Source organism: Chiloscyllium punctatum, chromosome 36, assembly GCF_047496795.1.
Source record: "Chiloscyllium punctatum isolate Juve2018m chromosome 36, sChiPun1.3, whole genome shotgun sequence".
NCBI lineage: Eukaryota > Metazoa > Chordata > Chondrichthyes > Orectolobiformes > Hemiscylliidae > Chiloscyllium > Chiloscyllium punctatum.
In genome coordinates, this window is record NC_092774.1 from 69,557,449 (window position 1) to 69,570,590 (window position 13,142).

General features: G+C 46.8%; 1 protein-coding gene across 1 annotated transcript in view; it reads left to right on the plus strand.

Annotated features, from left to right (window-relative positions):
• The window catches only part of LOC140460640 (uncharacterized), a 97,168-nt gene extending 84,992 nt beyond the window's left edge, over positions 1-12,176 (plus strand). Inside the window, exon 2 of the mRNA XM_072555258.1 lies at positions 10,688-12,176. Coding sequence (XP_072411359.1) covers positions 10,688-11,647 — 960 coding nt within the window. The 3' untranslated portion in view covers positions 11,648-12,176. The remainder of the gene's footprint in view (positions 1-10,687) is intronic.
• The last annotated feature ends 966 nt before the right edge of the window (positions 12,177-13,142 follow it).

Consider the following 13,142-nt stretch of genomic DNA (forward strand, 5'->3'; position numbering starts at 1 on the left):
CGTGAAAGACAAGCATGTCAGAAACCGCATTACGACTCAGACATCGTCCCCCACTATTAGGACGGATACCACCGATTGGGAATAACCTCAGAGAGAGAGAGACAAGTGAGAGACAGTCGCCGTGGAATCCATGGGCTGAATGGCTTCTGTCTGCGCGAGAATGATGCTACGTGTTGCTGAGGGAGCAAAAATGGTTCATTTTTAACCGTCCCTTCCGTGTTGGACTGAGCTATAGAGAGAGGCTGAATAGGCTGGGGGGCTGTTTTCCCTGGAGCATTGGAGGCTGAGGGATGACTTTATAAAAGTTCATTAGTAGCATGGATAGGATGAATAGCCAAAAACATTTCCGCAAAGTAGGGAAGTCCAAAACTAGAGGGCATAGATTTGAGGTGAGAGGGGAAAGATTTAAGAGGAACCTTGTGGATAACTTTCTCAAACAGAGAGTGATGCAAGCATGAAATGAGCTGTCAGAGGAAGTGGTGGAGGCTGGTATAATTACAGCATTTTAAATGGCATCTGTTAACAGGGTGAATTGAGAGGGATATAGGCGAAGTGCTGACAAATGGGACTATGTTAATTTGGGATATTTGGTCAACACAGACAATTTGGATTGAAGGAAAGCAGAAGTATTGTTGTGAAGACTGGAATTTCAGAGCAGCTTTCAAAGATATTTTGTCCTTACTGGGAGCAGAAGCTACAATGAAATCTTTCATTTGAGAGACAGCAACTGAGTAAGTGAGGACATCCAGGATTTTGGTGGAATGTGGTAATTTGTTGCAATGTGGGGTTGAAGTGTTTCAAGTAAAGTGTCCTGAGCGGGAAGCCTAGTGAAGGGTTAGGTGGGTTTTTGTTTTAAACTGCTCATTTCTTTCAGCCCCCAACAATGTACTTCCAATGCTGTGCATCAGAAGGAGCGGTGAATCAGTAACTGGTATCATCAGAAGTCTTACGGTTTTCAGGACTGCAGGTATTGCATTGTTGCATCAGCATTGCAAAGGTCACTGGCAGCAGCGGGAGATGTGGGTTCTATTCACTGGAAGTGATGAAGCAGTTAGGTAACACACATATGAGAGGGCAGAGTGGGACTTGTCTTTCAATTTGCAGAAGTTGGGTGGTTGTGGGATCTGTGGTTCTGGGCAAACACAACTGCAGTAAATCATAGAAGCCCTACAGTGTGGAAGGAGGCCATTCAACCCATCAAGTCCACACTGACCCATCGAACAGCATGCCGCCCAGACCCACACTATCTCGTTGTTTCTGCAGGTGGGTTAGACTCGGTAACAAGATTAGGGGTAGGTTTAAGGCAGATGAGGAGGGACTACATTTCCTGCAGAGTGGTGAATCTATGGAATTCTTTGCCCAAGGAAGCAATAGAAGCAGGCATATTCAAGACAATCGATGGGATTTTGGATGGTAGGTGAATTAAGGGTAGTCAGGATAATGCAGGTAAGAGGAGCTGAGATGATGGATAGATCAGCCATGACCTTAAAGAATGGCGGAGTAGGCTCGATAGGCCAAATGGCCTCTTCCTGCAGGGATTTTATGATTGCTTCATATGGCGTATATCTGATATTCGCTGTTGTACACGCTGCATGGCTATGATTTTTCACCTTCTAATATAGTAATGGAATTACATCCTGTATTTCTTGTATTCATTTTTATTGAACAGGTCAGCAGGAAGTCTTTCAGCAACTTTACTGGCTTTCTTTCCTGAAGCAGCCTTGACATTTCATTTTCATATCCTTGATTCAGCTCCATTTCCAACACCTTTGTAGGAAGGTTGTTCCAGGTCATTGTCACCTAAATGAAGTTTTCCTCTTTATATACCTAATGCTACCTTGCTGAATGAGGGTTTTCAGGTTTCTGTGTCATGGATAATATATGATTAGCAGGTATCTGGCAATCTAAGGAATTGTCACCGATGTTATGTTCATTTGACTGTACTGACCGTGACTTATTTCATGATTTCTTTTGCAGGAAGACATGGGGAAAGAAATCTGAAACCAAAAGATACATCAGCTTCTGACAGAGCCACTTGATTCATTGGGACTTGAATATCAGCAGCCATTCCAGTCGAGAAGAAATGTTTGCTTTTGTCTGCTTGGACACTGGTGTGGCAGGAAGAATACTGATACACCCGAATGAGGGAGATTCAGTGCGGTGACTGTGAAAAGTACAGTACTTCACACCACTTACTCACCTTGGAGGATCAAAGAGACCATTCACTTGCTCTCTGTGCGGGAAGGGCTTCACCCGCTCCTCCCACCTGCAGAGACATCAGTGAGTTCACCGACCATCGCAGGGGGATTGAAGGAACTTCGGCCGAGTGCCATTATCGACTGCATTAATAACCCAGTTCTGGGGACTCCCGAGTTTGAATCTCACCAAAACAGATGGCGGATTTGGAGTTCAGTCAGAAATCTGGAGTTCAGAATCTCATTATGAAACCATTTTCGGGGAACAAACTCCCCAATCTGATTCACTCATGCTTTAGGGGAGGAAACTGCCGTTGGGGGAAAGGATTCACTCAGTCGTCCCAGCTGCATCCTTTCCCTGGTCTGGCCTATATGTGACTCCAGACCCACAGCAGTGTGGTTGATTCTTGACAGCCCAACTGCAAATGCGTGGGGAGAATCTTACTTGCATACAGACTATGGGTTGCAATTGCTGAGTGAAGCAATACTTCCTCCAGGCTAAGGCTGCACCAAGGATCGAATTACAAAGGGACAACTCAGCTGACCAATAGTGAAGAAAGTGGGATGCAGGGAAGGGGTATGTATGTGTGTGTGTGCGCGTGTGTGTGTGTTTAAAAAAAAAGCTACTTTTTGTGCACCTTTTTGCTGGGTCGATCTGAAGCAGCAACAAAGTTGGGTCCCAACAAAAGTTACGTGAACTTATCGTCAGACTCAGACATTGAAGGCTATGAAATCCAACAGGTTTTTCTTTTAAAACTGCTCATTTCTTTAAATCTCCGGCGCGAGGTTTCCAATGTCTTATATCAGAAGGAGCAGTCAACGTGTAGCTCGTAGTATTAGAATTGTACATTTTTCAGGAGTGATGGTTCATTGTTTCCTCAGCATTGTAAAGTTTACTGGCAGCAGTGGGAGGGGTGGGCTGTCTTCACTGGAAACAAAGGTAAAAATCCAGTTCTAGTCCAACAGGTTTATTTGGAAGCACTAGCTTTCGGAATGTTGCTCCTTTGTCAGGTAGCTGTACAGCAGGATCATAAGACACAGAATTTGTAGCAAAATGAAATATTGAACAAATCTCGACTGCTGTTAAGTGTTTCATCTTTAGAATGGGTTGCAGGTTTCAGTTCATTAGTATGTAAATCCCAAAACTTCTTTTCAGTTACAGTATCGAGATAACTTAAGGTTTTACAAAGAGGTGCCATCTCAGCTCAGACAATGCATGAAAGATGTGAGGTTCGAGTCTGTCTTGAGTCAGACTGATTCTGTTCCCAAAGTAGGAGTTTATAAAATATTACATGGATTGATTGTCTGCAGATTGTGCACTTTTCGAGAAAATAGAATGTATCTACAAACATAATTCTGCAAATGCAAATGCACCCCATGGTCTTATCTATGTGTGCATGCATGAGAGTGAATGAGTGTGTGCATACACAAGAGTCTGTCTGAGAGAGTGTGTGTTTGTGTGTGTGCATGCTTGGTAAAGTGAGAGTGTGCAGGAGTATAAGTCTGTGAGAGGATGTGTGTGTAGGTGAGAGTGTGAGTGGGTACATGTGTGTGCATCTGAGAGAGCGTGTATATCTGAGAGAGTGCCTGCGTGAGTATGTGAGAATGTATGGCTGTGTGTGAAAGACAGAGAGACAGAATGTGTCCAGTGTAGTGGGGTCACCTGCAATGTAAAATGAACCCAAGGTCCTGGTGGAGGCCATCCTCATGGGTTCCAAACTTGGCTATCAGTCTCTGCTCAGCCACGAGAAATGATTAAGCAGTTACACAATAGACACGGGAGGGGGCAGGGTGAGACTTGTCTTTTGATTTACAAAAGGTGGAAGGCTCTGGATGATGTGATCGAGGGCAAACACAACTTGGAGGACCTTCGGCTCAGAGAGGTGGAGCTGGAAGCCAGGTTGCTGACACGCTGGGAGGGCAAGGCGGAAAGTTAATCAGATGCTTTGTATTCCGGGAGATGGTCTTTCCCTCCGGACAGAGCCTTCTGATGGGATCAGTGGACAGGGTCAGGAGGGTGTGAGCCTGGGTCAGGCAGGTAAAGGGGATCTGAGAGAAGGCTGCAGGGGAGAGGACCTAACTGTGGGGTGGTGGGAGTAAGAACAACGTTAGGGAGGGGGAGCTAAGGGACAGAATAGTGACTGGGATTGCCTCCGTTCTCTGCAGTTGGCAGCAGAAGCACAGATGGCATCAGAATCTGATGCCAGGTTTCAAGACCGCTGTGCTCTGGGCTGGAGAAGTGGGAAAGGGCGGTGCAATGGGTGTGTTCCAACAATGTCAGCAGGACACAGCCTCTGCTGAGGCTACATGAGAAGTTAAAAGCTGCAAAGACAAAGCAGAACCTCAAAGCACTGGGTGGGATGGTGGCTCAGTGGTTAGCAATGCTGCTTAATAACGCTCGGAGCCTGGGTTTGATTCCACCCTTGGGTGAGTGTCTGTGTGAAGTTTGGCATGTTCTCCCCCTTGTGTCTGTGTTGGTTACGTCTGGGTGTTCTGGCTTCCTCCCACAGTCCAAAGATCTGCACTTTAGGGTGGATCAGCTGCGCTAAAGTGTGCAGGTGAGCTTGCATCTTGGATGACCATGTTAGTTTCGGTTCCTTCATTTGTAAATCCGAGAACGTTTTTAAACTTACATTCTCAAGATAGCTTTTAACAATAGTTGTCATCTCAGCTCAGATAATGTATTGAAGGTGAGACACTAAAGTCTGTCTGTGTCCCAATGTTGGGTCAGACTGATTCTATTTCTAAAGTGGGAGCTACAGAATCTTGCATGGATTTATGCAGTTTTTGATTAATTCAGAATAAATGGACTTCTGCAAGGAAGTGTACAAACAACTGACCAGGAACACGATAGGCAACTACCAGCTGATCTGACCAAAGAGCACAAACGTGAACTGACAGCATTCATCAAGACTTCTGATCCAATCCTTCCAGAAGCTCAGCATCCATGGACTAGGTGAATCCGTGGATGTGTCAGTACTCTACACCAGCATTCCTCATGATGATGGCATCACAGTAACAGCTTCAGTACTCAATACCAACAACTGCCAATCTCTGAGCACTGTTCTACAACTCATCCGCTTCATTCTCAACCACAGCATTTTCACCTTTGGCAACCAGTTCTTCATCCAGACACATAGAACAGCCATGGGGACCAAATTTTCTCCCCAGTATGCCAACATTTTCACGCAGAGGTTCGAACAAGGCTTCTTTTCTGCACAGGACCTCCAACCAACACTATACACCAGATATATTGATGACATTTCTTCCTCTGGACCCATGGTGAGGAGTCACTGAAACAACGATACTGTGATATTAACAAGTTTCATCCCACCATCACACTCGCCACACTCTTTAGTATCTGTCTCATTTTTGAACACATGCAGCTCTATCAAGGATGGGTATCTCAGCACTTCTCTGTACCGCAAACCCATGGATAACCTGACAGTGCTACACTTCTCTAGTGAAACATATTAAAACAGCCACCCCCTCTGGACAAGCCCTTCGCATACATAGGATCTGTTCAGGTGAGGAGGAACGCGACAGACACTTGGAATTACACAAGCATGCTCTCATAAGAACGGGGTACAATGTTCAACTCATCAACTGCCACTTCCAATGTGTCACAGCAAGAAACTGTAATGACTTCCTTTGGGAGACAGACACGAGCTGCAACCAAAATGGTACCATTTGTTGTCCAGTACTTCTCAGGAGCCAAAACACTACGCCATGTTCTTCACAGCCTGCAACACATTATTGATGAGAATGAGCAGCTCGCCAAGACCTTCCCCACACCTCCACTTCTCGCCTTCAAACAACCGCCAAACTTTAAACAGATAATTGTTCTCAAAAAACTGCCTGGTCTTCAGGACAAGATGATACAGCTCTGTTACGGCAGATGATGAAAGACGTATCAGAGTGTTGACACAATTACCACCATTACACGTGGGGACACCACCCACCATGAGTGCAGCAGGTACTCATGTGACTCAGCCAACATTGTTTTATCTCATACGCTGCAGGCAATGATGCCCTGAGTCTTGGTATATTGGCGAAACCGAGCAGAGGCTACAGCAACAGATGAATGGACACTGCACAACAATCACCAGCCAGGAGTGTTCCCTCCCAGTCGGGGAACACGACAGCGGTCCGGGACATTCAGCCTTGGACCTTCGGATGACCATCGTTCAAGGTAGACTTCAGGATAGGCAACAACGGAAAGTGACTGGGCAGAGGCTGATAGCCAAGTTCAATACCCATGGAGATGGCCTCAACCAGGACCTTGTGTTCATGTCACACTACAGGTGACCCCACTATGCTATACATTCTCTCTCTCTCTCTGTCTCTCTCTCTCTCTCACACACACACACACAAGCATGCATTCACACAAATACGTGCTCCTCCAAACCAACACACTCACACAGACTCTCTCTCATACACATGCGCTCTCTCAAATGCTCTCTCTCTCACACACACCCTCTCACAAACTTATACCCCATTACACACTCACACACATATGATCACTCGGTTTCTCCTGCACACACTTACACACATAAAGGTTTGTGGTTGAATTTGTACTTGCAGAATCGCATTTTATTTTGCTCAAAAACTCAGACACGTAAGATTCTGTAATACCACGATAGAAATAAAATCCGTCTGACCTAACATTGGGACGCAGACAGACTTTAACTTAACACCTTCAATGCATTATCTGATTGAGATGACACCTATTGTAAAAAGGTATTTTGAGAACGTAACTTTTGAAAAGTTCTGGAATTTACATGTGAAGAAATCAAAACTAACATGGTTATTCTAAAAGATGGTAGAGGTCAGCTAAAGTTGTTTGATATTCCATTCCATGACACTGCAATCCTGTTGCTATAAAGTCTGTGTGTTATGATTCTGCTCCACAACCAACCGATGAAGGAGCAGCGCTTCGAAAACTAGTGATTCCAAATGAACCTGTTGGGCAACAACGTGGCATTGTGTGATTTTTAACCTTGCAAATCTGTCAGTAATGCCAACACTTCCATACTGCGCATGCTACTCGGTGTCAGCAACGCACTGCGCATGTGCCACGGTGTCAGCAAGCCATGACGCATACCCACGCAACAAGCGGAAACACTCCGTGACCTTTTTGGATGGACCAATGAGAAGCTCAGGAGGACCGGATGGAGACTGGTCCTCCTGCCAATCAGAGCAAACCCATCGTTTGGATGCGGAAGTCGGACCATGAACTTCTGAAATTGCTGCTGCTGCTCCTGTCTCTCTGAATGAAGATTGAGCTTTACCCGAGACTGCAACTTCCTTCCTCTGTCCAACATCTGTGAGTACAACACACTCTTTTCTCAACCCCTTTTCTATTCTGGGGTTGAGCTGTTGACTTGCAGGAACTGAAGGGAAACGGAGTGATTCCAGGAAGAGGACAGACTTGGAAAGTTCGTCCAGGTATTTTTTCAATGGCAAATACAGGAGAATTGACATTTCAGGCTCGAGCCTTTCATCAATAATGATGTGTGGATGAACAAAGGGGCCTCTGCGTCCTTCTAATCCAGTCAGTGTAAGTTGTCAGACAGGTGCAGCAAGTAGTGAGTAAAGCAAGTGGTATATTAGCAAGAGGAATTGAGTTCAGAAGTGGGGACGCCTTCCTGCAGTTAGGGCGTAATTGAATATATCCAAGGTTGAGTTCATCTGATTTTTGAACAACAAAGAAGTAATGGTTATGGGGGAAGGCAAGACCAATCCAGATCAGTTATAGAACAGACCCTTCAGTCCAACTAGTCCACGCTGACTACGTTCTCAAACTAAACTGGACCCACCTGCCTGTGTTTAACCTATATCCCTCTGAACCGTTTATATTGGAGTCATAGAGATGTACAACACAGAAACATACCCTTTGGTCCAATTTGTTCATGCCTACCAGTTATCCTAATTTAGTGTATTTGCCAGCCCTGGGCCCATATCCCTCGAACCCCTTCTATTATAGACCAATCCAAATGCCTTTTAAATTCTGTAATTATGCCAGTCTCCACCACTTCCTCTGGCTGGTCATTTCATACATGCACTACTCTGTGTGAAAAGGGTCCCCTTACATCTCTTTTATGTCTCTCCCAGTTCGCCCAAAGCCTTTAGTTCTGCACTCCCCCACCCCAGGAGAAGACTTTGTCTATTTACCCAATCCATGCCACGCAAAACCTGTGCGTGCTCCTGGTTGTCGGTGAAAACTGCGCGTGATCTTCTTTTGTTGGACCAATAGGAAGCCCTGGAGGACCGGAAGGAGCGTGTAATCAGAGACATCTCTATTGTCTCTGTCTCTCTCTCTCACAATCTCAATTTCTGGAGGGGACAGATTCTGGAAAAGTTGAGCCAGGTCTGTGCCTCAGTTGGCAAACTCATGGAAAATGCAGTACCACGATGTGAAGTGATAGCATTCCCTGTTGGGGGGTAAACAGCAGAAAGGAGATGCATTGTTTAAATGGTGATATATTGGGATGTGGAGAAAGGACTGCAAATGTTGGAGATCAAAGTCAAAAAGTGTGGTGCTCGAAAAGCACAGCAGATGAGGCAGCATCCGAGGAGCCGGAGAGTCCGCGTTACAGGTACGAGCCCTTCATCAGGAATGTGTATAAAGGGGCCTCAGCGTCCTTCCATACCAGTCAATGCCAGTTGTCACAGGTGCAGCAAGCAATGAGCAAAGCAGGTGTTATGTTAGCAAGAGGAATTGAGTCCAGAAGTGGGGATGTCTTCCTGCAGTTATGGGATCATTGAATATATTCAAGGCTCAGTTCATCTGATTTTGGAACAACAAAGAATTGGATGTTTATGGGGGAAGGCAAGAAAATGGTTTTCAGACCATTGCAGACCAGTTACTGAGTCAAACAGCACAGAAACAGTCCCTTCAGTCCAACTACTCCATGCTATGTTCTCAAATTAATCTAATCCCACCTGCCAGTGTTTGGCCTATATCCCTCTGTCACAAAGCTGGTCCTTTTACTAAAAGCTGGTCCTTCTTCTCAAGGATGCTGTGTCCTTGGTTTTTTTTCAGAGGGGTGGTAAAAAGACCCGGGCTCTGAAGCGACTGGTTTAGTACAGAGATGAAAAACGGTATTGGGAGGCATTTTTGGTTATATGTGAACAGATGAGACTTGAGGCCAAAGCTTTTATGTTTTAGAAATGACCTGTATAATAAAAGGGGAGTGGTCAGTCCTGAAAGCTGAAGTCTTGTTTGGGTGAGTTAAGCAGTGGTCTATGTGGAGAGAGGCTGCTAACACTGTCTCCTTCTGCCCTTCTAACTTCAACTGTAAGCCTCTGTTTCAGTTTTACTTTGTTTAAGGGATTTGTTTTCTTTTGGTACTGTTGTGTACTAGCATTGCGAAGAGTGTTAAGAGTTTCTCCACAGCTTGTACTGTACTTAATAAAGTTTGGTTGTTCACAGAAGTTGGCGTATTGCAGTGTAAGAAGCTCAAGCAAAAGAACTTAACAAAGGAACCTAAGGGATAAGTCTTTCATGCAGAAAGTGGCGTGTTTAAGGAAAGAGCTGTCAGAGGAAGTGGTGGGTGCTGGTACAATTATGACATTAAAAGGCATCTGGATTGGTATACGATTAGGAAGTGTTGAGACGATATGGGCCAAATGCTGGCAAATCGGCCGAGATTAGGTTAGGTTATCTAGTTGGCACGGATGAATTAGACCGAAGGGTCTGTTTCTGTGCCTAATATCTCTATCACTCTGGCTTGCCACTAACATTTGCCACATCTGTGTGTACAGTTTCTCTCTGGTGTCAGTGTCAATGCCTTGATATCTCACTCTTAACCGGACTGGCAGTGATGACTTTTGTAATCTTTTCTTACAGACTATCTGAAGACAGAAGTTTCAAAGTCAACAGATAAAGGGCTGATGTTCAAAATGTTGATTCTCCTGCTTCTCTGATGCTGCGCTTTTCCAGCGACGCAGTTTTTGACTCTGACTCTCCAGCGTCTCCAGTCCTCCCTTTCACGTCAGTGTCTGACAGTTACTCAGTCCATCAGGACCACAACAATTTTCAAATATGATTCTGTGAGAAGGAGCAAAGCTTTCTTTTTGGTTCCTGTTTGAGTACGGGGGCACTGGTTGAAAGACCCTACTGTTGCAACGCACTGAGTGTGGAGCCTGAAACAACTCTACTGCCTGGAAAGAAGAATTCATGGCGGGGTTGTACACGTGTGTGTGCAGCTGAAGCTTCGGCCATGGAGAAACCCGAGGAAACACAACCTGTTGAGAAACCATGGAAGTGTGGCGACTGCAGGAAGGGCTTCTGTGTCCCATCTGTCCTGGCGGCTCATCACTGCAATCACACTGGGAAGAGGCCATTCTCCAGCCCCGAGCGGGCGAAGGGCTTTACTTGCTCCTGTGTCCTGCTAGCCCACCAGCATATACACACTGGTGAGAGGACGTCTTACTGCTCCATGTGCGGGAAAGGGTTCACTTGGGTGGACAACCTCCAGACCCACCAGCAATTCCACACAGGGGAGAGGCTCTTCAATTGCCACGAGTGCGGGAAAGCCTTCAGCACTTCCTCCGACCTGCTGAAGCACCGGCGAGTCCACACGGGGGAGAGGCCATTCAGCTGCCCCGAATGCGGGAAGGCCTTCAGCGACTCCTCCAACCTGCTGAGGCACCGGCGGATCCACACAGGGGAGAGGCCCTTCAGCTGCCCAGAGTGTGGGAAGGCCTTCAGCAATTCCTCCAACCTGCTGGCCCATCAGCAGGTCCACACTGGGGAGAGGCCCTTCAGCTGCCCAGAGTGTGGGAAGGCCTTCAGCAATTCCTCCAACCTGCTGGCCCATCAGCGGGTCCACACGGGAGAGAGGCCCTTCAGCTGCCCAGAGTGCGGGAAGGCCTTTAGCAATTCCCCCAACCTGTTGAGGCACTGGCGGGTCCACACGGGGGAGAGGCCCTTCAGCTGCCCAGAGTGTGGGAAGGCCTTCAGCAATTCCTCCAACCTGCTGGCCCATCAGCAGGTCCACACTGGGGAGAGGCCCTTCAGCTGCCCAGAATGTGGGAAGGCCTTCAGCAATTCCTCCAACCTTCTGGCCCATCAGCGGGTCCACACGGGGGAGAGGCCCTTCAGCTGCCCAGAGTGCAGGAAGGCCTTTAGCAATTCCTCTGACCTGCTGAGACACCGGCGCATCCACACTGGGGAGAGGCCATTCGCCTGCCCTGAGTGTGGTAAGGCCTTCAGCAATTCCTCTGACCTGTTGTCCCACCGGCAGGTCCACACCAGGGAAAGGCCATTCAGCTGCCCCGAGTGTGGGAAGGGGTTCACCCGCTCCTCCAAACTGCTGGCCCACCAATGGGTCCACACCGGGGAGAAGCCGTTTGCCTGCCCCAACTGCGGGCGGAGGTTCACATTGTCCTGCAACTTGCAGAGGCACCAGCGGGGGCACCAGTGCATCGACAGGTCACGAAGCTGACCTGGGTTCAATTCCACCCTCGGGATGACAGTCTGTGTGTAGCTTTCACGATGCCCCCCCCCCACATCTGTATGGGTTACCTCTGAGTGCTCCGGTTTCCTTCCCCGGTCTAAAGGTGTGCAGGTTAGTTTGGATTGGCCCATCGAAATTGTCCCATAGTGTTCAGGGATGTGTAGGTGTGGTGCATTAGTTGGGGTAAATGGAGAGGAATAGGGATAAGGGAATGGGTCTGGCTGGGTTACTCTGCGAGGGACAGTGTGAACTTGTTGGGCCAAAGGACCTGTTTCCATACTGTAGGGAATCTAATCTTAAAAAAAATTTCCTCCAAGCGATACTGATAAAATATGCCGAGTTGGACAAAGTATCCCATCAAGTTTGAGACAAACCCAGGGTTGAAGAAGTCGGAAGTCACATGACACCATGTTACAGTGCAACAAGTTTATTTGAAATCACAAGCTTTAGGAGCATTGCTCTTTCATGAGTGCTGCTCCTTCATCACTTCATCTGGTGCCATGTGACTTCTGACCTTATCCTCGCCAATTCAACACCAGCACCTCTGCATCAGAGTTGACGAATGAGATTGGATTTTATTCGGCCTGATTTAGTGAGATGTTCATTTGGAAACTCAAAATTGTCGGACTGACAAAGCGACACGAATCATAGAGTCCCACAGCAGGAGACAGGCCCTTCGGCCCAACATGGTCCATACTGACCAAACTGTCCATCAACACTAAGCCCATTTCCCTGCACTTGGCCCATTTCCTTCCATACCTTTCCTATCCACGTATTTGTCCAAATGCCTTTTAAATGTTGTTCATGTACCACCTCAACCACTTCCGCTGGCATCTCATTCCATATGTCTACCACTGTCTGCATAAATAAAGTTGCACCTCACATTCCCTTTTATTCTTTTTCCTCTAACCGTAAGCTGATGCCCTCTAGCCCTCACATCCCCAACCCTGGGGTAAAAGTCTGAGTGCATTCACCCTCTCACGATCTCTTCACTTCTCTAAGGGCCTCTCTCAGTCACTAATGCTCTAAATAAAAATATCTTAGCTTGTCCAACCTCTCCCTTTTACACAGACCCTTGAGTCCTGGCAACATCCTTGTATATGTCTTCAGCACTCTTCCAAGTTTAATAACATATTTGTTATAGACACTGCCCTGACTACATATTTTGTTGGAGAAAGACGACCAAATATTATCCAAACTGGATAATCTGGCTGATGGGACAGGAAACCACTTCCTTTCTTGAGACAAGTCTCCTGGAGAGAACTGGCTGGCTGACTGATCTACTGACCCTCACAGTGCCTCACTGCCCTCAGTTATCTGGAGGGAGTCCACACATTTGCCTAAGGTGGTACTTGAAACCTTTATCATCTTTGGGATGGATCCCCATTCATTCCGTGCTATGGAGTCATGCAGCCTGGAAACAGACCCTTCAGACCAACCAGTCCATGATCCCCAACTAAACTAGTGCCACCCATCTGCTCCT